The 22,881-nt window shown below is 39.2% G+C and overlaps 1 protein-coding gene and 1 pseudogene across 2 annotated transcripts; both read right to left on the reverse strand.

The window, feature by feature from the left end:
• Positions 1–382: 382 nt before the first annotated feature.
• LOC148017488 (pyrophosphate-energized vacuolar membrane proton pump 1-like) lies at positions 383–3,311 on the reverse strand (annotated as a pseudogene).
• Positions 3,312–3,816: 505 nt separating this feature from the next.
• Positions 3,817–5,061, reverse strand: LOC148017489 (protein NARROW LEAF 1-like). 2 transcript variants are annotated; one of them, XM_087662793.1, is made up of 3 exons: positions 5,023–5,061; positions 4,287–4,474; positions 3,817–4,156 (listed from the first exon to the last, which is right to left on the reverse strand). In XM_087662793.1, the coding sequence occupies exons 1-3, from the start codon at positions 5,049–5,051 to the stop codon at positions 4,128–4,130; spliced, it is 246 nt and encodes an 81-aa protein (XP_087518919.1). In that variant the 5' UTR covers positions 5,052–5,061; the 3' UTR covers positions 3,817–4,127. The 2 variants fall into 2 exon arrangements, with proteins under 2 accessions (XP_087518919.1, XP_087518918.1); XM_087662792.1 differs by having other exon boundaries at positions 3,817–4,474.
• Between the last annotated feature and the right edge of the window lie 17,820 nt (positions 5,062–22,881).

Here is a 22,881-nt window from a genome sequence, read left to right on the forward strand (position 1 = left end):
AAGCATAAACATGTGCTGAAATAAACTGCTGAAACACAAGACAAAAAGAGAAAGAAAGAACACGATACAGATGAGAACTCAGATGTATGCACGGGAAATGGAATCCATATATCTGAACACGAGACAGACGCATACAATAGTGAGTCACTAGCTGCGTGGGCACTGGCTCCTCTCTCCACAGAGTCTACAGATGGTGAAGATGATGATGACTGAGGAGGAGCCACTGAGTATAAATAGGCTGAAAAATGGAGAGCAATAAATGCTGGTCGGCCAGCATTAATGCTAACACGGGTTCATAAAATACTCCACTGGCATAAAATGCCACACCAGAAAAATACCTAAAATACCTAATAAAAATGCCCAGCCCAGATCAAGCTCAGAATCACACATGAGCTGACAAATACTCTGCTAACACAGCATTATCACTTATGGGACCATATGCATCTATGGCTAGACAAGTGGCAATGGTACAAAGCATTCCAAGAGCTGCAACTGTGATCCCGTACATGGCTGCTAGGGTATGGCTGACATAGATGGCAATAGCAATAGCAAATATTGGAACAATTACAGACTTGTAGCCAAGTGCCAAACCAAATATGACATTGGTAGCAGCTCCTGTCCTGCAAGAATCAACAACATCCTGGACTGGTCTTTATGTATTGCTGGTGAAATACTCTGTAATGTAGCCAATTACCAACCCTGCCCAAAGCCCTACTCCAACACAAAAAAATAGTTTCCAGTTTTGAACCATATTTGCACCACCGTTAGGATCATATATGTAAAACGTGGATGGTAGTGCCAGCCAACAAACAAAAGCTGCACCGAATGTCATTAAGGTGGTGGATATCAGCAATTGTCTCTTCAGTGTAGATTCAATATCCCTTAGATTTGACATCTCGAACACATCAGTTGCGAACAAGGTTGTGATGAGGCACACCACAATGCCCATAGAGCTAATGAGTAGAGGGAAGCACATAGCAGTGAAGTCATGATTTGTGCCAAATGATGACATGGAAGCCACAACGAGAGCTGCACAAGAAGCTTCAGCAAAGGAGCCAAACAAATCTGAACCCATTCCAGCAATATCTCCCACATTATCACCCACATTGTCAGCAATGATCGCTGGATTTTGTGGATCGTCCTCTGGGTTATTCCTTTCTACTTTTCCAACAAGATCTGCTCCAACATCTGCAGTTTTGGTATAGATTTCACCTCCAACCCTTTCAAATAGAGCCACGGATGAGCATCCAAGCCCATAGCCAGTGATGGCCTCAAAAAGGCCCTCCAAATCATCCTTGTAATAAAGCTGGAACAGTTTTATAGTGATGTATAAAACTATGAGGCTATTAGCAGCAAGTAAGAAACCCATCACCGAACCTGATTGGAAGGCGATTTTGAATACTTTGCCTATCCCTTTTCTGGCTTCCAAAGTTGTGCGAGCATTCGCATATGTTGCGATCATCATGCCCAAAAATCCCAACACTATGGACGTCAAAGCTCCCAATATAAATGCAACTGTAGTGAAAATCACTGTAAAGAGAGCTGGGGCACATTCTTGCTTTGGATCGTATCTGCAAGGCTGGGGCTTAGTACTGAACCCCTTCACAGATCCCAGGAACAAGAAAATGACAACAGCAAATATTCTTGCTGGGGCACATTCTTGCTTTGGATCGTATCTGCAAGGCTGGGTCGTAAGATGCACACCTCCAAAACAAACGTAAAATTATAGAATGACTAAATTTCAAGACGAGTAGTTTGTATTCAAACTTTGAAGTTATTCACTGGCTTTTTACCTGAGATCTGTTAGCTATATATAGTCTGTCTATATATATATAGTCTATCTATATATAGCACCCCAATTTGCTTGTTGCGGTCTGAGCACAGTAGAAAAATAATTGCAGCCAGTAGCTTGTCACCAATAGGGAAGAACAAGGGCCCCCCTCCGATAGAATCGATCCCCCTCTGCTTGTCACGATCGGAGCAATACAGGAAAAAGATTGCAGCTGCTGCCTCAGTGGAGGCAACATCACCTGGTTTCGACCTTGATTACTCAAGGATCCCCCTCCGGATCCGACGCCTCCTTGGACTGAGTGAAGTCTCTCAGAAGAAAAAGATGAGGATGAAGAGGAAGTGCTATGGCCCCATGCAGTTTGAGGACCTCACAGCCAAGGTCCCAGATCACTCAGAATTGCCCTTTGCCTTCCGGTGCATCCTCCTGGTTTTCTTGCATTGTTCCTTTTCTTTTCCCACACCTCAAAGTGGGTTTAAGATAATCCAGGTTGCAACTGAACTTGGGTGCAGTGAACTGTAGTTCAACCATGCCTGATAACTGAAATCCATAAAGGCAGCAACCATGCCTGGTAGCTGACATCCAGAAAGGCAGCTAAACAATCACTTTACAGTGGAAGCCAAAGCTAAATCTACAGGTCATCATCAGATACCACTGCTGTTTTCTAACATAATGACTACGTCTGGTCTTCTATTTGACAGGGAGCCGAGGATTTGCAGCGGAGATTGTGCGACCAGGAAGGACACCAAGACCTAAAAGCTTCCCATCCTGCTCCTCCGTTAGCGCTTCATATAAACAGAGTAATGGATGCCACCAAGACTCATGTTATGCAGCACCAATTTTTCTGGTGTAATCTTCCACTGCAGGGTAGCTTTATTTTTGAATTCAGGATAAAAATCGATTAATTAAAGATAAGTAGGGTCTGTAGGAGCCTGAGAGGGGAAGCCGTAGCAGCGAACCAGAAGACACGAAGCCAGGAAGGCAGGAGGGGGCCGGGCGAGAGAGAGCACACTGGGCTGGGTTTCCATCTCTTCATCCTCTATTCCACTTTTGAGTGTGAAGACAACACTAGTAGCAAGCTCCAGGATGTCATCAGCAAGCAAGACCTTGGCCGCTTGCTCAGAAACTTCCGTCTCTTTTCAGGCAGACGAACTCAACCTCAGTGAACATTCTGAATTACTGGAGTCCTTCTATAAAATCCCTGCCATTGACAGAGCATGGCTCCTTCCATCAAAGACAGGGAAAAAACTTGGAAGCAAATCATCATCTTCATCAAGCCGATCACATCCCTGCTCCCTTCATACTGCCCCCTGCCTATCGCCCTTACAGTGATGCCTCAATCGTCCTGCACGAGGTCCCTACGATCGACCTCTCGCCCTTGCTGTGCCAACAGACAGAAGGCAATGCCGGCAACGACACTGGTGAGGACCAGACGCGGCGCAAGGCCTTTGTGCAGGCCTTTGTGCTCTCCTAGATCCACACCGCCTGCCACGACTGGGGGTTCTTCCAGGTCGTCAACCATGGTGTCTCCCTGCGCACCCTCGAATGCCTGTGCTATTCAGGCATTAATTCAGCCTTCTCGATGTGGCACTTGAGGATCGCCGATGGCTCCGGCCCTTGGCTTCACACGCTCAATGATCATGTCGGATGATAGACATGGGAATTTGATCCTGATGCTGGCTCACCTGCAGAGTGCCATGTCATCGAGAAAGCTCCCCAGGAATTTACAGCCAACTGCTTCGCAAAGAAGCACAGCTCCGACCTACTCATGAGAATGCAGACTTGCCAACTTAGATAATGATTTCTATGTCAGCTCCGACCTACTCATGCCTCCAGCTGGTCCCTGAAATCATCCAAATGGGTATAACTATAATATTTCTATGTCAGCTTGCCAACTTAGATAATGATTCAGCACTTTTACAGAACTGGACTTTTCTCCTGCACATTACTCATGGAAAACCAGGCAAGGAAACTTCTCTAAAAAAGGGACCATGAAGTTAAGCAAGAAGTCCACTACATTGAAACTAGTATTACCTGTGGATCTTTAGTTGACATCATAACGCTTCTCATGTACAGGCAATCTAGGCAGTTATTGCTTAAACTTGATCATAGAATTAGAGGCCATAAAACCACATGCCATGGGTTTTAGAGACAACTTCCTTCACCTCAAGATAAGTTGGAAGCCTCAGGCACTCTTGAAGCCATGCTTTATGAACCTTCCGAGCTACAAACACAATGATTGCAGGAGTACTTGTTAAATGGCCCTGCCTTCTGCAGAATCCCACTGCTGTTCCAAGGCTGACTCTGCGTAGGCGCTTGCTATGATATGCTCGGATAGTCATGACATCCAGAAGTGTCGAAGCTTGCCTGCCATTGGGCACCCTTTCACTTATGTTTGAGTTTAGATCCTTTTGTAGACCAAAAAAGATTCTTTTCCTTTCTTCTGCTCTAACATGAGGCCTATATGCAGGAGGCCATAGGAAATAAGCAGCACTACCTTCCGAATGGTGATGAGCACCAGATGCCAATGCTTGCAATGTAGGACCATCTTCTCCAGGAAGATGACTAGAGTTCCCAGATGACATGGAATAATCATGATCTAGTGCTGAACTCTCTGATACAGGTGAAGAAGAACAGCATACCCATGAATGATGAACCTTTGAGATGTCGATCTCCTCAAAAGGCCTGCAAGAACAGCATTTGATGTCTCAAACAAAGGTAATTCAAGAAAACAGGTAATTCAAGAGAAGTAAATGCCAAAATATCACTTTGGGTTGTCTTGGCCTTTGTTAATCAAGCGCACACTGCACAGATAAGGGCGGGATTCACTATGAATCTATTAATAACAAATTTCAAAATAAAGAGGGTTTCCTTGTCATCTGCAGAAAGACCCGCCTTCTGGGTACATGTGATATTCGATGAATTGCGTCTGAATTGCCTCATATTTTTGGTTTTTTCTGTTTTGGGTTCTCCATCAAGAAGCCATGGTCATCATCAAGAAGACAACAGGCCTCCTGTCCCTGCCCTGCCTCCACACCCAGAACGTCAAGACTCATTCAATCCGGAGGATAGACAGCATCCTCGCAGAAGGGTTGGGGACAATCATGGAAGAGCCAAAAGCCTTGAGCCCTTACACCTCCATTGATGCTGTGAAATCATCAGGAGAGAGAGCAGGTAATGATGATGATTGCCAGAGTAAGAAGGCGCACAGCAATTTCGTGTCCCAGGGCTACCTGCTGCCTCGCACAAGGGTGCCCACCATCCAAGGTCGACAGCTCTGTTCTCTCCTGAGGCTGATCTCATCTGCAATGCTCAATGTAATAAGTCACCTGCACGGCCTCATGCCATGGTGATACCCTTCCCTGCGCAGGGCCACATCGGCCCCATGATGCACCTCTCCGTCAAGCTAGCTTCGGAGGGGTTCACGATCACCTTTGTGAACACGCAGCACAACCACTCCATACTCAAGCCCATGCAGGCTCGGCTACAAGCGCAAGGCCTCGACATACGCTTCGCAGAGATAAGGGACGATAGAGAGTGATTTCTACTAATCTAACAATTTTTTTTTGAAACTCGCATTTGATTTAGCACCTCAAACTCCCTTTCAAGAGCATCAACATTGGCATCACCTTGATATCTAAGTATGCATCAAACAACCTTCCTTCTTTAATCTCATAAAAGGTTATCTCATGTTAATGCATGGCCATGAATGGGGAGAATGTTGGTAGTATGCACAACATTCCATCTCCATCGTCACAGATTTCAATGTGTGTGCAATGTTTGCGCTGATGGACAGAGCAAACCTAGCAAAGACATGAATGAGCTGGGTGTACTGGTGGATCTGATCATGCGCAGCTTTAGGCTGCCGGAGAAGTATATGCCAGAGGTCCACGACCGACTCCGAAAGCACTTCAACAAGATGGCAACAGTGGAGAAATCAGTGAGATGCCCTACCTGCGGGACGCCGGACGAGGTCAAGTTCGATGTCTATATTCAATTGTGGAGGACCCAATGCCTTCACTCTTCAACCTCCTTATGCAAACCGGTCATAGGGAATTTGAAAAATTTACAAGCAGATGGGGCAAGCTGTCGTAGGGATAGCAGCTGTGCATACCTCCATGGTTGTCGACGATATCTATTCTAGCTGTGCATTTCTGCCATATCTATTCTAGGTGCCATTCTCTATAGCATGAGGCCTATTTGACTTGCCTAAGCTTCCATGAACTTGTCATAGGGTGAATTTCAGGGGTTATTGTAGTATCTCTATTTGAGCCTAGTCTCCTTCTTGGAACAATCAAGACATTGTATGTATCACCTAGCTTGATCTTGATTGTCTTATGTAGGGAACGCTCTCATGCATAACAGGGATAACGAGGGTAACATCACAAAACCACATGGCTTGATAATGGTCATCTTATGCAAGGAAGCTATCATGTATGACCAGGATTATATCCTTGCATGACCAAGATTATGGTCATCATTTTTGTTCAAAATTTTTTATGTTGTAAAGAATTTTCAATGAAAAGCAATGAACCTGAAGATGAAAATCAAGGGAAGTCATGTATAGCTACACTAGTTGCCTTTGATAAGTAGTAGTTTGGCAAGCACCTCTGTAGTAAGCACCACTATTGCAAGATAAGAGCCCAAATCAATTTCAAGCTACGTACTCTAAAAACACTAGGCAAGCTGCTTGCTTTGAACTGCTATGACACCTAGGCAAGCATCTAGTATGTTATAGCTAGGTTGATCAATGTCATTAAGTATTTCCCTTGCTTTAATATATTTCAGTAGTTTGTTTTTTCACCTTCAATCCTATTGAAAGATATGTTTAGACCCTAGAGTTTATGCAAAACACCCAGCCACTTTGGAACATTGCCAATCAGAGTGTTGCTCAAATTGGTAAGATAGAATATATGCATTGAAATGACTTCAAATAATTGGTTGGTATTTAGGTACATGACCACCACCACAATACACTCCCAAGTTGAGTCTAATATGCTTCTTGACATGAGATTCTAGGGCATAGCTGCTACTTAAGATGGATGCCTATTGAAACCCAAAACAACTTACTTGTACCAAGCTTCTCAAGAGGATTACCACACAACCTACTTGTACCAAGCTTCTCAAGAGGATAGGCTAAGGAGTGTACTAGATAGCTAGGCTATGGATCTTCAACCTTCATTAATCTCACTGGATTCATAATGCCAAAATTAGGACTTTCATGTGCATGTATTTCTAGTCACTGTTGCATGTTACTTGAATCATAGCATACATAATGTACAAGATAATCAAATAAATTCCTCCATCTGCTCAGTAATTAAGGTCTGATGCTAGAAATCTTGAAATCATCAAAATTATTTAGAATCAAGCAATTACAGCTTCAATTATGCTACTTGGAAGCCTGGCTCCCTTAGCAACTTTGCTAACTCATTCAATCCTAGGTAAATAATCTTGCTTTTGCTCACATTAGTTACAACCCTAGATAGCTCTAGAAAACTTTCATACACTTTCATCAACTACATCTACTAGTTGCTTCTCTACTTGCACAATATTGGTTAGTTATTATTGGCAAAGAATTGGGAGACCAAGTGTTTTCTTAATGGTATAGGAAGCCCCTTGCTTACTCCATGTTGCACCTTCAAATCCAAATTCTTAAGTAAAGGGTTGGTGATTACGGTGGCAAAGAGTAATGGGGCAATGAGACACCCTTTCGCACAGAAATTCCACGATTCCTCCTTGATAATCTATCATAGTGATGAACTCTTGTTGCTTCTTTTACTTCTTCAATTTATAAAATTAATTGGTTGAAGCACCAATCCCATAAGATACCATTTCCCTTAGACTAAATTTTGGCAACTTCACCTTTATGTTTTTGCAAATCCTCCATGTAATGCTCCACTTCTTTGAGAAGTTGATAAAACATCCCATTACTAGAACACTTAGTAAGAGTCGTAATAATATGCTCCCTACATTGCTAACTACTAACATGCAACCCTCTTTAAAGTCAATCCTGATTTTTGCCATACATATTGATAATCTCAATGATGGTATCTATGGATCTCATCTAGTTCTACATTGGATTAGCCATTGGATTGTTGGTTTGTTTCCAAGCATCCTTTAGCTATAGGTTGAATCCTTCCCTTAAATCTAGAAAGGAGCTGTTGAAAGAGAGGGGCTTCCATTTCTTTCTCCTACTAAACTCATCTAGTTTGTAAGGGGCTCAAATAACTTTTGATAACCATTTGTGCTTGTATGGATGCTAGGTATATCTCACACTTCAGGGGGGGATTGAGGGGGGGGGATTTGAGTGGAAGAGAATAAAATGTTGATCCCCTTGCGGATAAGGCATCATCTCACATTAGCCCCCCAAAAATGAAGTTGAGCCTCATATATGTCCTACTGAATTTGGAGGATCATGTATTAATAACTCCATCTAATGTTTAGAAAAGCTCTCTTATTTTTTCTCAAAAGATAAATTCAAATTTTTTCCAATCTTAATTTGTTCTTCTTTTCCTCGTGTTTTTCTTTTATTATGATGCACTTTCAATGTTCCATTGAGAATTTGCAAGAGTTTCTACATTGTTTGAATTATTTCACCTACCTTTGAGATTGGTGAGAATTTGATATGCTCCCATCAATACTTTTCTATGGAATTTCTCAACTTCAAACCCTAATAAAATGAGAATATCCAATGAGGATTTCTTTATTTTGGAGCACTAGTTCTTTGTAAAGGTAATATACTTCCACCCTTGTAAGGCTATTTAGGTGTAGCCTTCTTGTTATTCAAGTCACCTCATAGTGAACCTTAAAGTAGCTTCCTATCTATCATGTTGCAAGCTTCCACATAGAGCTAGCTACAATAGTTGGCAATCACTAGAATCCTTGGTACTTATATTTTTTTGTTAAGACATGAAGTTTATAAGTTTAGTGCTAGTTTGAAAGGTGATAATATTTCATCATACAACTAGCAATGTAGGTTGCTTTATTTTCTATAGCCACATGTTTTGGGCAATGCAATTTAGATTTTTCTCAATATGGCTACGCGCTTTGCCTTGGTGGTTCTTTTTTTCCATGTGCACTTCCATGACCAATATGGTCATGCACTTGGTAATGTGCTTTCCTTTTTAATATGGCTATCTAATTTTCATGATGGGGTATATATGATTGTGTGGTTTTCTTGCCATGCACTTTGAATGTTTGCTCTTGTTGCTCATTTGGACAGTAGGGAATATGACGTTAGTGTGTGGAGTTTCTATTTAATCCATTGGTGCAATATGCTTTTTTCTCACTAATATAATCATGAGCTTTGCAATAAGATGGATGTCATGGCCATGATATATGCTTGATCAATGTGGCCATGTACTTTGCTCAACATTGTAAGTGTTATTGTTGCTAAATGCAATGACTCTGTTGTTGGGGCCACACAATTTGTGTTATTCATGTATACTAAACATCTTTCTTTTAATTTTATTTTTTGTTATTGTGATTACCTTTCAACAATTGTGGTCTTGCTTTTGTGTCAATGTGAAAAGCTTAGCTATGAGTAAGTATTATACAAATGTAAATGTCTAATCAATGAATATTTATTTACTAATTATACCTAGAAAAATCATGAGTTCCAAGTTAACTTGATAGAATATCTATAATTCCCTAGTTAGAGGATAGTACTTGCTAGTTATGACTAGTAAAAAGTAAAATTTTCTAATTAGGTTGATATTATTACTAGTTATACAATAACTTGCTAGATAATGTTGCTAGATAGGGCTTCAATTTTCTAGATACTATCTAGGAAAAGGATGTTCCTAGTTAGAAGAGACTAGTGATGGCAAAATTATCTAGTTATAACTAGAAAATTATACATTCTTCCTAGTTTGGTTACTAATCTTCCTAGTTATAATGTGAACTTTCTATATAGTAAGTGGTTTAGAGTTTCTTGTGACCTTTGTCCTTACCTTCTCGAAACCATCATTATCAACTTGAATTGAGAAATAGAGAATTGTGATAAACATCATCTTTATCTTATCCTCATTGTACCTTTAATTCCCTATTACATAAAAGTAGGGAATCACATCCTTATAATTCCTTATGTAGGGATTTTCAAAGGAATGTGGGGAATGCTCTATATTCCCTATTATAAGATGTAGGGAACGTAGGGACTTTCAAAGGAATGTAGGGAATGCTCTATATTCCCTATTATAAGATGTAGGGAATGCAATTTCCTAGTTATAGATGGGGAATACGTACTTGTCTACATAGGAAATATTGGAGAATTTCCTATATTTCACCAAATTGCCTATGTGGGGAACGATTGAAAGTTCCTTGTGGTGGCATTGGCAGGCGTCGCCGGTGGGCCCTTAGCTGCAGCACTAGCTAACAAAGTCCGAGAGATTGTCAAGAGCTCAGCCAAGTACGTTACGCAGACAGGAGAGGCTGTGCAAGCAGGCTACTCCTTGGAGACGACCGCTACCACTGGCGAGAGGGACCCCATCCAACCCATTTGCTTTACCTCTACAGTCATGGGAAAGGCCCAAACTGGCAAGAGTGTCTCCGAAAGAAGTGAAGTCAACATAAGCTACCACAAGTACAAACTTAATAGCGCCCTTATCATTGCCATGGCTGACTACTTTGCTGAACATGGTACGCTTGTTGGTGCCAAACAGTATTGCGAGTACGTCAATGCTCCACTCCGCACTTACAAAACGATCGCATAACCAGCTGGCCCCCACTCCCCGCCTTCCCCCCCCCCCCCCCAAAGCTCTACTACTTACAAAACGTTCACATAACTCCCACCCCTAAGTTGTGTTCTTTCTATCATCAGTGTCATTCGACTCGACAACATGTCAGCCCTTTCTCTGTAGTCACGTTTTCTTCAAATTTGCTTGTTAGCGTGAAAAATCTACTATGGTAAAAGTCCCATCACTCGTCGCCATTGTTTACACCTGTGGATGTTTAAAACTCATCTTCAGCTATTTGTACTAATCAATAAAGTGTCTCTCAAGGGTATGTGCATGTGCTACAATAGGTTTTGTTTTGTGCCTACTCATGTTCCATTAGAAATTTCAAGATGTTTGCATATAGATGTGTTGAACTCCATGAGAATGACAAGAGAGACCAGAGGAAGAGGAGAGTGGCAAGATACCAATGATCATAAAGAGAGTCCAAATATAAAGACAAGAGAGACCAGAGGAAGAGAAGAGAGTTGGAAGACACCAATGATCATAAAGAGAATCCAAATATAATACAATGAGTTTTTGAATAGTTCCTACATAGGAAAACTCTTGCCATGTAGAAAATTCTCTAACTTTTCCTAGGTATATGTATATAGATTCCCTATGTATAACCAAGGAATTACTTTCCCCACATCCCATGTTGGGGAATCCTAGGTATGCATGTATGAACTCCTTATATATAACTAGGAACTTTATTCTACACATCTTCAACTAGGGACTTGTAGGTCATAATACTAGGAATTTTAATTCTCCACATCTTGAACTAGGGATTTGTAGGTCATATAACTAGGGAATCATGTTTCCCATACAACATAGTAGGGAATTCTAAGCCACACAACTAGGGAACTTGGTTCCTCACATTCCATACTGGGCAATTACAAATAGCCATATCAAGAACATATGTATACTTCATGCAAAGGTATAAATAGTTTATGGAAAATGGTTGCCAAGAAAATTAGGCCTAAATCAAGTAGTCATTCAATAATACAATATTGCTTCTCATCCCTTTTTACAAAATTGTGTAAAATTATTCTCTTTATTTCTCTAAAAAATAATTGGTGATGCACTAGCACTATAAAGGTAGTTATATTAATCTATAATTTAATGTTGAGCACCATGTGACCTAGCTCAATACTTATGGAAATTAGAAACAAATTGTGGTGTGCCATTTGTGCATATTGTTCAACACATTTCTAATACATATGCATTATAAAACGAGATGAAAATGATCCTCTTCTGCACAAGGTAAATTTCCTCAAATAAGCATTAACATACTAGGTCCACCTCTGAAAAACTTCACTACAAATAGCCTCCAAAGAAACATATTAAACTTATAAGAAGATGTGGCATTCCATATTGCTATGGCTAATTTTTTGCATTTTTCTCACATATGTAAGTTTATTGTAGTTACTACAATTATCCCAACTTAGGTTAGAGTTTAAAATATATTGCACATGTCACCTACAATCAATCCTACTTGAGGTTGAGTTAAGTGTGCATTACCCATGTCACCTATAATCAAGCCCTAATTAAGGTTAAACATACTAAGGATTGTAATGAAAAAAGTGTAATTGGAGATCAAACCCCTAAGTCAAATGGATTGGGTTCTCAATGCAAATATGTTTTACCCCACTTTCTTTGCCATCAAGGAGCACTTGAAAAAATTTAGCTACAAAGATACCTACTTAATTTCTTGTAATCCCACAAGTTTTTCGAAATTTCATTTCCTTTTGAGAATTGGTAGGCTAATTTAGGAGTTTTCTCAATAACAAATATATATTCTTTGAAGCCCAAATCAATCAATTAAATGGACAATGCAACTAATGAATCAATCCTCACAAAGGCATTTAGCCAATCTTGAGTATTTCAAGCTATGATTATTGTTCTTCATGTTTTTTCATGGGTAAATATCCCCTAAGGAGGAGATTTTACAATGGCTTGAATGTAACGTGTACGTTTGTCCGCTTCCGAGACACGTCTTAGCAACCCATCGGGGGGAGGGTCTAGAAGGCTCCGCCTGGCACTCGCAGGGAATAACACAAGCTTTGCGATCTAGGTCTTCCTGAGTTTGCCCCAAGCGGAAGTGTCCAGCCCTTCCCACTTGGGATCGACCTAAGGTTAGGGTTCTTTTCCTATCAGCAAAGTCTCTAGGAAGGAGATAGCGTTGAGCTCCAGTTGTACCAGTTGGTGTAGGAACAATGGAGTCGATGCGGATTCATGCTGCACTTGGTTCATGGAGAATCGAAAATGAGAGGGATGCGAAGCTCAACCTCTCTACCATATGGGATAGCCCCATTCCTTTCCCCTAAAATAGAATAACCCAGAATTTCTACATCTTCTGACACTAGGTCTTCATTGTCTTATAATCTCATCATTTGAGAAAAGTTCCCAGCTAACCGGGACCACCCTTTCGTATGACGGACCTAAGTCATGTCCACTACACTTTCCTCAATTTGCTTTAGTTATCTAATTACCTAATACATAATGTTTTGACATGCAAAATCAGCTTCCTTAATTAAACAAATTAATCACAGGTTCCTTCACGTAACTTAGGCACTGACATAAAAACAATGCCAAGCAAGTTTCTTTTTCTTCAATAACTGCTCTTTATTAAAAAGAAAAATCCTAGAGTACATCCAATATAATGCCCGAAGGCTAGCCCAGAAATCTACAGGATTGCTACTCCAAGTTTTGCCCGTTGACTAGTACACGGGCCTCGAGATCCCATCTCGACTCACGTCGGTCCCTTATGTGGGATCCAAAGGCAAGGTATTTACAGCTCGAGCCTCCCCTGGCACCCAAGCATCCCCCCGCTCCAAGCAGTATCCATGGAGAAACCTCTCGCGGCGGGTTAGGTCCATATACCCGGCACGGCTAACAACCCCATTGGATAGGGCCAGGTAGACAGTCGGAGGTAATTGTTCCTGCCTCTCCCTCCAGGCTATCAACCTGAAGCATTAAGTGTTTTCCTTGAATTAGTTCCTTGAGCAAAGAGATCAAATAATGTACTTAAGTACAAGCACGAACATTTCAAAGGTCGTTTGTGCGACCGACTGCTAAGGTGTGACTCCTTTTTCTCGGATGCTCCCAACACCTGATCTTGGGTCTCTTCGCGACTTAGCGAGATCCCAATAATTTCAACAAGAGCAAGTGATCTTGGTAAGTTGACTGATACTTGCACATTTTCTTTGGGTTTTTCCTTAGGGTATCTTAGTCCCTAACTCAAGCATTAGTTGGTTAGTCAAGGTAATGGACATGCCTTATTCGCAACCCAACCAAGGGTCTTTTAATCTCTAATTCTAGCCAAGCTCAGTTAACACACATGGCAACACATGATTCCTCATTTAAACTTTCAAGATGCGGTTTAGATGCATGCGATCCTTCCAATTCTCTTAGTGCGGTTCTATGCAGGATTTCCCAACCATCATGCACGTTGTGCGTTTCGTATAGTTGTACCCCTAAACGGCTTTTATCTCTCTTTATTCTTGGCAATGAGTACTTGTTTCTAATGCACCGGATCACATGTGATTTGCGTCTATGAAAGTCTAGGGTTTTGTCTAACGATGCAAGTGTATCTTATGAACAGAAATTAACATTTCATGTGTTTCTTTTAACCATGATTGTGAAACGTGAATTCTAAATGACTATTCATGCACTGAACTGGTTAAAAAGCTATCATTTCATGTGAGGTAAGGCGTTAACCTTACCATTTTACGTGCTTAAAATCTTATGGAAATTCAACCTCTACCGTTTTGTGCATGCAACTTAGTTCTTAGAATAAATAAAACCTTATTCACAACATTATCCCTTCCACGAGAAATAAGTCCTATATTAATTTTTAACGCTTAGAACCTGGGCTGATTCGTGTGTACTATATTAGTCGTTTTGCTCGCCCCTCCAGCATTATCGGTGGCTTGGGTGTCTATGCTTCCCGCGACTTTCTTCTTGGGAGCCATTCGCCTCACGGAGATTGGGCAGTCCGGACCTTAATAGGTTTCAGTTTGTTCGGATTTGGTGGGAAAGACCACTAAATGGGGTCCTTTGCCGACACCACAACAGAGACGAGGCATAGACGCACATGTTAGACGTGCAAAGTCAAGCACGTCTATCATTGCATCTATATGTGCGTGTAAAAGAGCGAGTAAATAGACATGAATTTTGCGTCTATATATTCACGCAAATAGATGTGATTATAGATGCGATTTCAGATGCGTAATTATTTAACCACCTTAAATTAGGCTTAATCTAATTAAAAAAACCAGAGTTAATAATTATTTTTGCATTGCTCTCTAATGAATGGCAGTTCCTCCAATTGACATGCTTGATATAAGTAATTAGCGGCAAGCGACACAAACCTTATTATACAATTAGTAGCAAGCATTGCATGTATCTTGTAATTGCTCTACTTGAAGATGATAAAAAATACTTCTTTTTATTATAAAAATTTCAATCTAGCTTTAAACTTGACTATTGATTCTTGAGTATGCACATGCGCGCATGATATTTTCCATATAATTAAGAATACACATTGAATCAATAAAGCAAATTAAGTATGTTACAGTGAATGACCCATCTCATCTTCAATGAGATCAATCCTTGCTAAACTATCTACTTCTAGGTCTATGTTACCAAGAGGTAACGAAACAAATAAGTCTATCCCACTATCAGATGTGTTGCTATATTGATCAATAACTTCATCATCATCAACCACATTATTGTCCTCTTCTGTGTTTCCTTGAACATCCTCGCGGGGTTCATCTTGTACTATATCACGCATATCATCCATTATGGTGTCATCATGTACATCATCATTAATTGTTGGATTGTCATCTGCTATCTCTATGTCGGTAATATTACCATATATTGGTTTTGAATGATTAGATATAGAGATGACATACCACTATCGGTTATTGTTTACCATTGGATGATACACAACTTGTATTTGAAAAACAAAAGCAATAAACTTAAATACTTATTATATTGTGTATATGTATGACATGTATACATATTTAAAAAATTAGCTTTTACATATATACCTGCTCGCATTGTTGAGGTAGTACTAATGTGTCATTCTTGTTTTGGTGAAATTTTGTAGAGTCAATGATTACAAACCACTTGGATGACATCTGATTCTGCAATGCTCACCATTTGTTACCACTTCTTTAAACCACTTCACATCCAGTACATATATAAAAAATTGTCTGAAGTCAAGCTTCAGAATATCTTGGATCAAGCCACAATAACCTTCCATGGTACAATTGGCATCCTCGAAGTGAGCAAGGACACCACAATCTTGGGTATTTCTCTTTTCATCTATACGTTGAGTTCAAAGATGTTTACCCTCACACCAAATAGCATTGAACAATATGCACTAGTAGTAAAAGATTAAGATAAAAAAATATCAAATTATTATATAAAATATAACTAGAAACAAATTAATTGATAGTGTGTCTCACCTTTGATAAGCAACCTCGTGCATATTCCCACTCTTCTTGAGATATATTAATTTCCTCCTCTTTTTCCATTCTCTCTATTTCCTCATGTAATCAATCTATATCAATATGACGTGGGAGTGCATTTAGATGATCTGGAAATGAGACATTACATTCATATTTGGTGCGAAATGCTTGTCTTTTACTTTTTCTTCTTACCCTTGCTTCATTATATAGTGTCACCCATTTGCTCATTACATCACTATTGAGCACACAAAAACTATTTAACTTACGAAGTTCTTCTTTTGTTAGCACTTTACTCATTCCTTTTCCTTGAGGTATTATAGAGGTCATCCTCAAGTCTTCATCGTCTTTCCATAGTCGTGGTTGAGAGGGGTCCACTTCAGCAAGATATTCAGAGATATAAACAAGGGATGATTGCACTAACCAACCCTCAGTCATGCTTCCCACAGGCTGTGCTTTTTGCTTCACAAAATCTTTCAAGGTTTTCATGAAGCGCTCAAGAAACAACATCCACCTTGCATGAACTGCCCCACAAAGTGCGATCTCATCAATCAAATGTACGAGTAAATGTAATTGAGTAGTCAAAATGGACCGAGGAAATATTTCCTCTACCAAACAAACCACCTCAATAGATAATACTCGAGAATCTTGCAATGTGTTTGGATCAATTTCATTCGAGCTCACGTATCTGTTAGGATGTATTTGACAATTGTTTATTTTTGTGTAGAAATTCAAAGAGGTTCACTACATGATGTATGCAAGATATAATGAAAAAATACAATGTATACACACCTCACAAGCTCTCCTATCTTGTAAATGATATCACGTACATCTTTGGATACACAATGGGATATGCTAGTAGGAAGTACGAACTGAATGTAAATAATATTCATAGATCAAATGATTAGTTTAGGAAAAAGTCATCATACCCCAAAGTTTACACATAGTTACTCCACTAATTACTATATTCATGGTTAGAGATACCCTTATTTGAATCATTTTGTACCAATCGTGGGACTTCAAACCAGATAGTTGCTCCACACCTCTTTTCTTTTTCTTTTAGAAGGCTCCCTTGAGACATCTCATACATCGTGTGGGTGTTTGAAAGCTACATATTTATTCCTTCACTATTTTTTCCTCGTTTTTTGACAACATCCAAGGTGCATGGGGTAGCTCAATATTTCCTCTGGGTCCAATGCGTGGCTAAGCTCGTCTCATGCGACCAATGTTACATAAATCCTCCCTTACATTGACTGAATCACGCGCCCTATTCAAGTGATCCCATAATGTAGATACAACATTTTTTAATATGTACATGGGGTTCAACAGGTGATTGATCTTGAGTTGAGTCTAATACTAAAGATGAAAAAATATAGAGAACCTAACAAACAAACAATATATTATGTGAACAATTCATCATGATAAATACTTTAAAGTCAATCGAGAGAAATATACTTCTTACCGACTCATGCAGAGTGGAGGGTGGCTGTCGGCATTAATCCATCTCTCCTTCCAATCTCGAATTGTTAGAGATTGTGGAGTCATTCCATTAGTAGGGAGAACATATTTGGCATGGTCAATAGGAAGAAATGGATGATGATTGTCATAGATAACCTTCTTTGACGGACCGCAAATAGGACATGCATGATATCCTGATGTGGTTAAACATGAACAAAGTGAATTAATAACATGCAATTGATCCAAGTCTTGAATTTCAAACATAGAGTTCTATGCAGGATTTCCCAACCATCATGCACGTTGTGCATTTAGTATAGTTGTATCCCTAAATGGCTTTTATCTATCTTTATTCATGGAAATGAGTACTTATTTCTAATGCACCGGATCACATGTGACTTGCGTCTATGAAAGTCTAGGGTTTTGTCTAACGATGCAAGTGTATCTTATGAACAGAAATTAACATTTCATGTGTTTCTTTTAACCATGATTGTGAAACGTGAATTCTAAATGACTATTCATGCACTAAACTGGTTAAAAAGCTATCATTTTATATGAAGTAAGGTGATAACCTTATCATTTTATGTGTGTAGAAGCTATCATTTCATGTGAGGTAAGGCGATAACCTTATCATTTTATGTGAGTAAAAGCTATCATTTCATGTGAGGTAAGGCGATAACCTTATCATTTTATGTGTGTAGAAGCTATCATTTCATGTGAGGTAAGGCGATAACCTTATCATTTTATGTGAGTAAAAGCTATCATTTCATGTGAGGTACGGTGTTAATCTTACCATTTTACATACGTAAAATCTTATGGAAATTCAACCTCTACCGTTTTGTGCATGCAACTTAGTTCTTAGAATAAACAAAACCTTATTCACAACATTATCCCTTCCATAAGAAATAAGTCCTAAATTAATTTTTAACGCTTACAACCTGGGCTTGATTCGTGTGTACTATGTTAGTCGTTCCGCTCGCCCCTCCAGCATTATTGGTGGCTTGGGCGCCGATGCTTCCCGCGACTTTATTCTTGGGAGCCTCACGGAGATTGGGTAGTTCGGACCTTAATAGGTTTTAGTTTGTTCGGGTTGGCTGGGAAAGACCACTGAATGGGGTCCTTTGCCGACACCACAACAGAAACGAGGCATAGACGCACATGTTAGACGTGCAAAGTCAGGCACGTCTATCATTGTATCTATATGTGCGTGTAAAAGAGCGTGTAAATAGACACGAATTTTACGTCTATATATTCGCACAAATAGACGTGAATATAGATGTGTTTTCAGATGCATAATTATTTAACCACCTGAAATTGGACTTAATCTAATTAAAAAACCAGAGTTAATAATTATTTTTGCATTGCTCTCTAATGAATGGCAGTTCCTCCAGTTGACAAGCCTGATATAAGTAATTAGCGGCAAGTGACACAAACCTTATTATACAATTAGTAGCAAGCATTGCATGTATCTTGTAATTTCTCTACTTGACGATGATAAAAAATACTTCTTTTTTATTATGAAAAATTCAATCTAGCTTTAAATTTGACTATTGATTCTTGAGTATGCACATGCGCGCATGATATTTTCCATAGAATTAAGAATACATATTGAATCAGTAAATCGAATTAAGTATGTTATAGTGAATGACCCATCTCATCTTCAATGAGATCAATCCTTGCTAAACTATCTACTTCTAGGTCTATGTTACCAAGAGGTAACGAAACAAATAAGTCTATCCCACTATCAGATGTGTTGCTATATTGATCAATAACTTCATCATCATCAACCACATTATTGTCCTCTTCTCTGTTTCCTTGAACATCCTCGCGAGGTTCATCTTGTACTATATCACGCATATCATCCATTATGGTGTCATCATGTACATCATCATTAATTGTTGGATTGTCATCTGCTATCTCTATGTTGGTAATATTACCATATATTGGTTTTGAACGATTAGATATAGGGATGACATACCACCATCGGTTATTATTTACCATTGGATGATACACAACTTGTATTTGAAAAACAAAAGCAAGAAACTTAAATACTTATTATATTGTGTATATGTATGACATGTATACATATTTAAAAAATTAGCTTTTACATATATACCTGCTCGCATTGTTGAGGTAGTACGAATGTGTCATTCTTGTTTTGGTGAAATTTTGTAGAGTCAATGATTACAAACAACTTGGATGACGTCTGATTGTGCAATGCTCACCATTTATTACCACTTCTTTAAACCACTTCACATCCAGTACATATATAAGAAATCATCTGAAGTCAAGCTTCAGAATATCTTGGATCAAGCCACAATAACCTTCCATGGTATAATTGGCATCCTCGAAGTGAGCAAAGACACCACAATCTTGGGTATTTCTCTTTTCATCTATACGTTGAGTTCAAAGATGTTTACCCTCACACCAAATAGCATTGAATAATGTGCACTAGTAGTAAAAGATTAAGATCAAACATGTCAATTTAACCTCGTACGTATTCCCACTCTTCTTGAGATATATTAATTTCCTCCTATTTTTTCATTCTCTCTATTTCCTCATGTAATCAATCGATATCAATATGACGTGGGAGTGCATTTAGATAATCTGGAAATGAGACATTACATCCATATCTGGTGCGAAATGCTTGTCTTTTACTTTTGCTTATTACCCTTGCTTCATTATATAGTGTCACCCATTTGCTCATTACATCACTATTGAGCACACAAAAACTATTTAACTTACGAAGTTCTTCTTTTGTTAGCACTTTACTCATTCCTTTTCCTTGAGGTATTATAGAGGTCATCCTCAAGTCTTCATCGTCTTTCCATAGTCGTGGTTGAGAGGGGTCCACTTCAGCAAGATATTCAGAGATATAAACAAGGGATGATTGCACTAACCAACCCTCAGTCATGCTTCCCACAGGCTGTGCTTTTTGCTTCACAAAATCTTTCAAGGTTTTCATGAAGCGCTCAAGAAACAACATCCACCTTGCATGAACTGCCCCACAAAGTGCGATCTCATCAATCAAATGTATGAGTAAATGTAATTGAGTAGTCAAAATGGACCGAGGAAATATTTCCTCCACTAAACAAACCACCTCAATAGATAATACTCGAGAATCTTGCAATGTGTTTGGATCAATTTCATTCGAGCTCACGTATCTTTCAGGATGTATTTGACAATTGTTTATTTTTGTGTAGAAATTCAAAGAGGTTCACTACATGATGTATGCAATATATAATGAAAAAATACAATGTATACACACCTCACAAGCTCTCGTATCTTGTAAATGATATCACATACATCTTTGGATACACAATGGGATATTCTAGTAGGAAGTACGAACTCAATGTAAATAATATTCATAGATCAAATGATTAGTTTGGGAAAAATTCATCATACCCCAAAGTTTACACATAGTTACTCCACTGATTACTATATTCATGGTTAGAGATACCCTTATTTGAATCATTTTGTGCCAATCATGGGACTTCAAACCAGATAGTTGCTTCATACCTCTTTTCTTTTTCTTTATGAAGGCTCCCTTGAGACATCTCATACATCCTGTGGGTGTTTGAAAGCTACATATTTGTTCCTTCAGTATTTTTTCCTCGTTCTTTGACAACATCCAAGATGCATGGGGTAGCTCAATATTTCCTCTGGGTCCAATGCGTGGCCAAGCTCGTCTCATGTGACCAATGTTACATAAATCCTCCCTTACATTGACTGAATCACGAGCCCCTATCAAGTGATCCCATAATGTAGATACAACATTTTTTAATATGTACATGGGGTCCAACAGGTGATTGATCTTGAGTTCAGTCTAATATGAAAGATGAAAAAATATAGAGAACTTAACAAACAAACAATATATTATGTGAACAATTCATCATGCTAAATACTTTAAAGTCAATCGAGAGAAATATACTTATTACTGACTCGTGCCGAGTGGAGGGTGGCTGTCGGCATTAATCCATCTCTCCTTCCAATCTCGAATGGTTAGAGATTGTGGAGTCATTCCATTAGTACGGAGAACATATTTGGGATGGTCAATACGAAGAAATGGATGATGATTGTCATAGATAACCTTATTTGACAGACCGCAAATAGGACATGCATGATATCTTGATGTGGTTAAACTTGAACAAACAAGTGAATGAATAACATGCAATTGATTCAAGTCTTGAATTTTAAACATAGAGTTATATACATGTACCTAAACACTCTCCATATCCTGGAAAGTCATGCATGGTCCACAACAACATGGCCTTCAACGTGAAATCTCTAGAGGATGCAGATGCGCTTGTATCTTGCACCTCAATACCTTTCCATAACATTTCTAACTCTTCAATCCAAGGCTCTAAGTAAATGTCCATGTTTTTTACCTTGTGCTTTCCAGGAATCAAAAGGGACAACATTACATGTCCCTTTTTAATTGCCATGGATGGAGGAATATTATAGTTCACCAATACCACTGGCCATACACTGTATAATGTGCTTTTGATGCCAAATGGATTGATTCCATCATACCTAAACCAAATCTCAAATTTATTGGCTCTTCTTTGAAAACGGGCCACAAATTGTCTATATGTTCCTATGCCGATGTGTCTACAAGAATCCTCCATTTTTCATCACTTGAATGATGACTAGTATGCCATGACATGAGCTTTCCAATAGACTTACACTTGAACATAAGTTGAATACGTCGAACAATCAAAAAATATCGCAAAACCTTACGAGGCACATCCATTGACTTCATCTCCACTTCCTATCTTGATTCGCCACAAATAGGACACTCTTGTGCGAACTCATGAATCCCATGAAATAAGACACAATCATTGACACATGCATGGATCTTGACATAATCGAGGCCTCCCAGAGATGTCAAGTAATGTCTTGCTTGCTCTCTGTTAGTTGGCAATTTGTTTCCTTTTGGAAGCATTTGTAATAATAACCTACAAATATTTTTAAAAGTGAGTTAAAAAACCACCAACATATATTTGTGTCTGATTTCAAAATAGAACAATTAATATTATGATTCATAAGCCAAATGAATTGATACCTACTTCAATAACGCATTCAAACTGACATTACTCCATCCATAAATTTTTTGCAAGTTAAGTATCTCGAGGGACGCACGAAGAACGGAGTACGTACAACCTTCATACAACGGAGTAGATAACGCTACATATAGTGGGTCATCTGGCTTCGTAGAGTGACCTTCTCCGCGAACCGGTTCCGAAAATAGATCGTGTACCATATTGTCCAAAATTTCATCCTCTACAACTTGATGGGGCATTTCATGAGGACTACTATCATGATCGTCACTCTCCACTCTTCTTGAAGACTCTACCTCCTCGCGTCGACATTTTGCAGCCTCTCGACGCGTGGGAGGGAGTATCTAAGGATGTGGCACCACATCCTACTCAACCACAAAAGGGAGTTACAT

This window comes from Lygodium microphyllum, chromosome 22 (genome assembly GCF_053477565.2).
Source record: "Lygodium microphyllum isolate KBCC chromosome 22, Lygodium_microphyllum_v1.1.10, whole genome shotgun sequence".
Classification (NCBI taxonomy): domain Eukaryota; kingdom Viridiplantae; phylum Streptophyta; class Polypodiopsida; order Schizaeales; family Lygodiaceae; genus Lygodium; species Lygodium microphyllum.

Excerpts from the sequence above, each read along its gene's own strand:
- LOC148017489 (XM_087662792.1), bottom strand. The coding sequence starts at position 5,051 with ATGGTGGGCACCCTTGTGCGAGGCAGCAG. Across the intron at positions 4,475-5,022 it reads ACCCTTGTGCGAGGCAGCAG|GCCTTTTGAGGAGATCGACA; the intron begins GTAGCCCTGGGA and ends CTGTTCTTGCAG.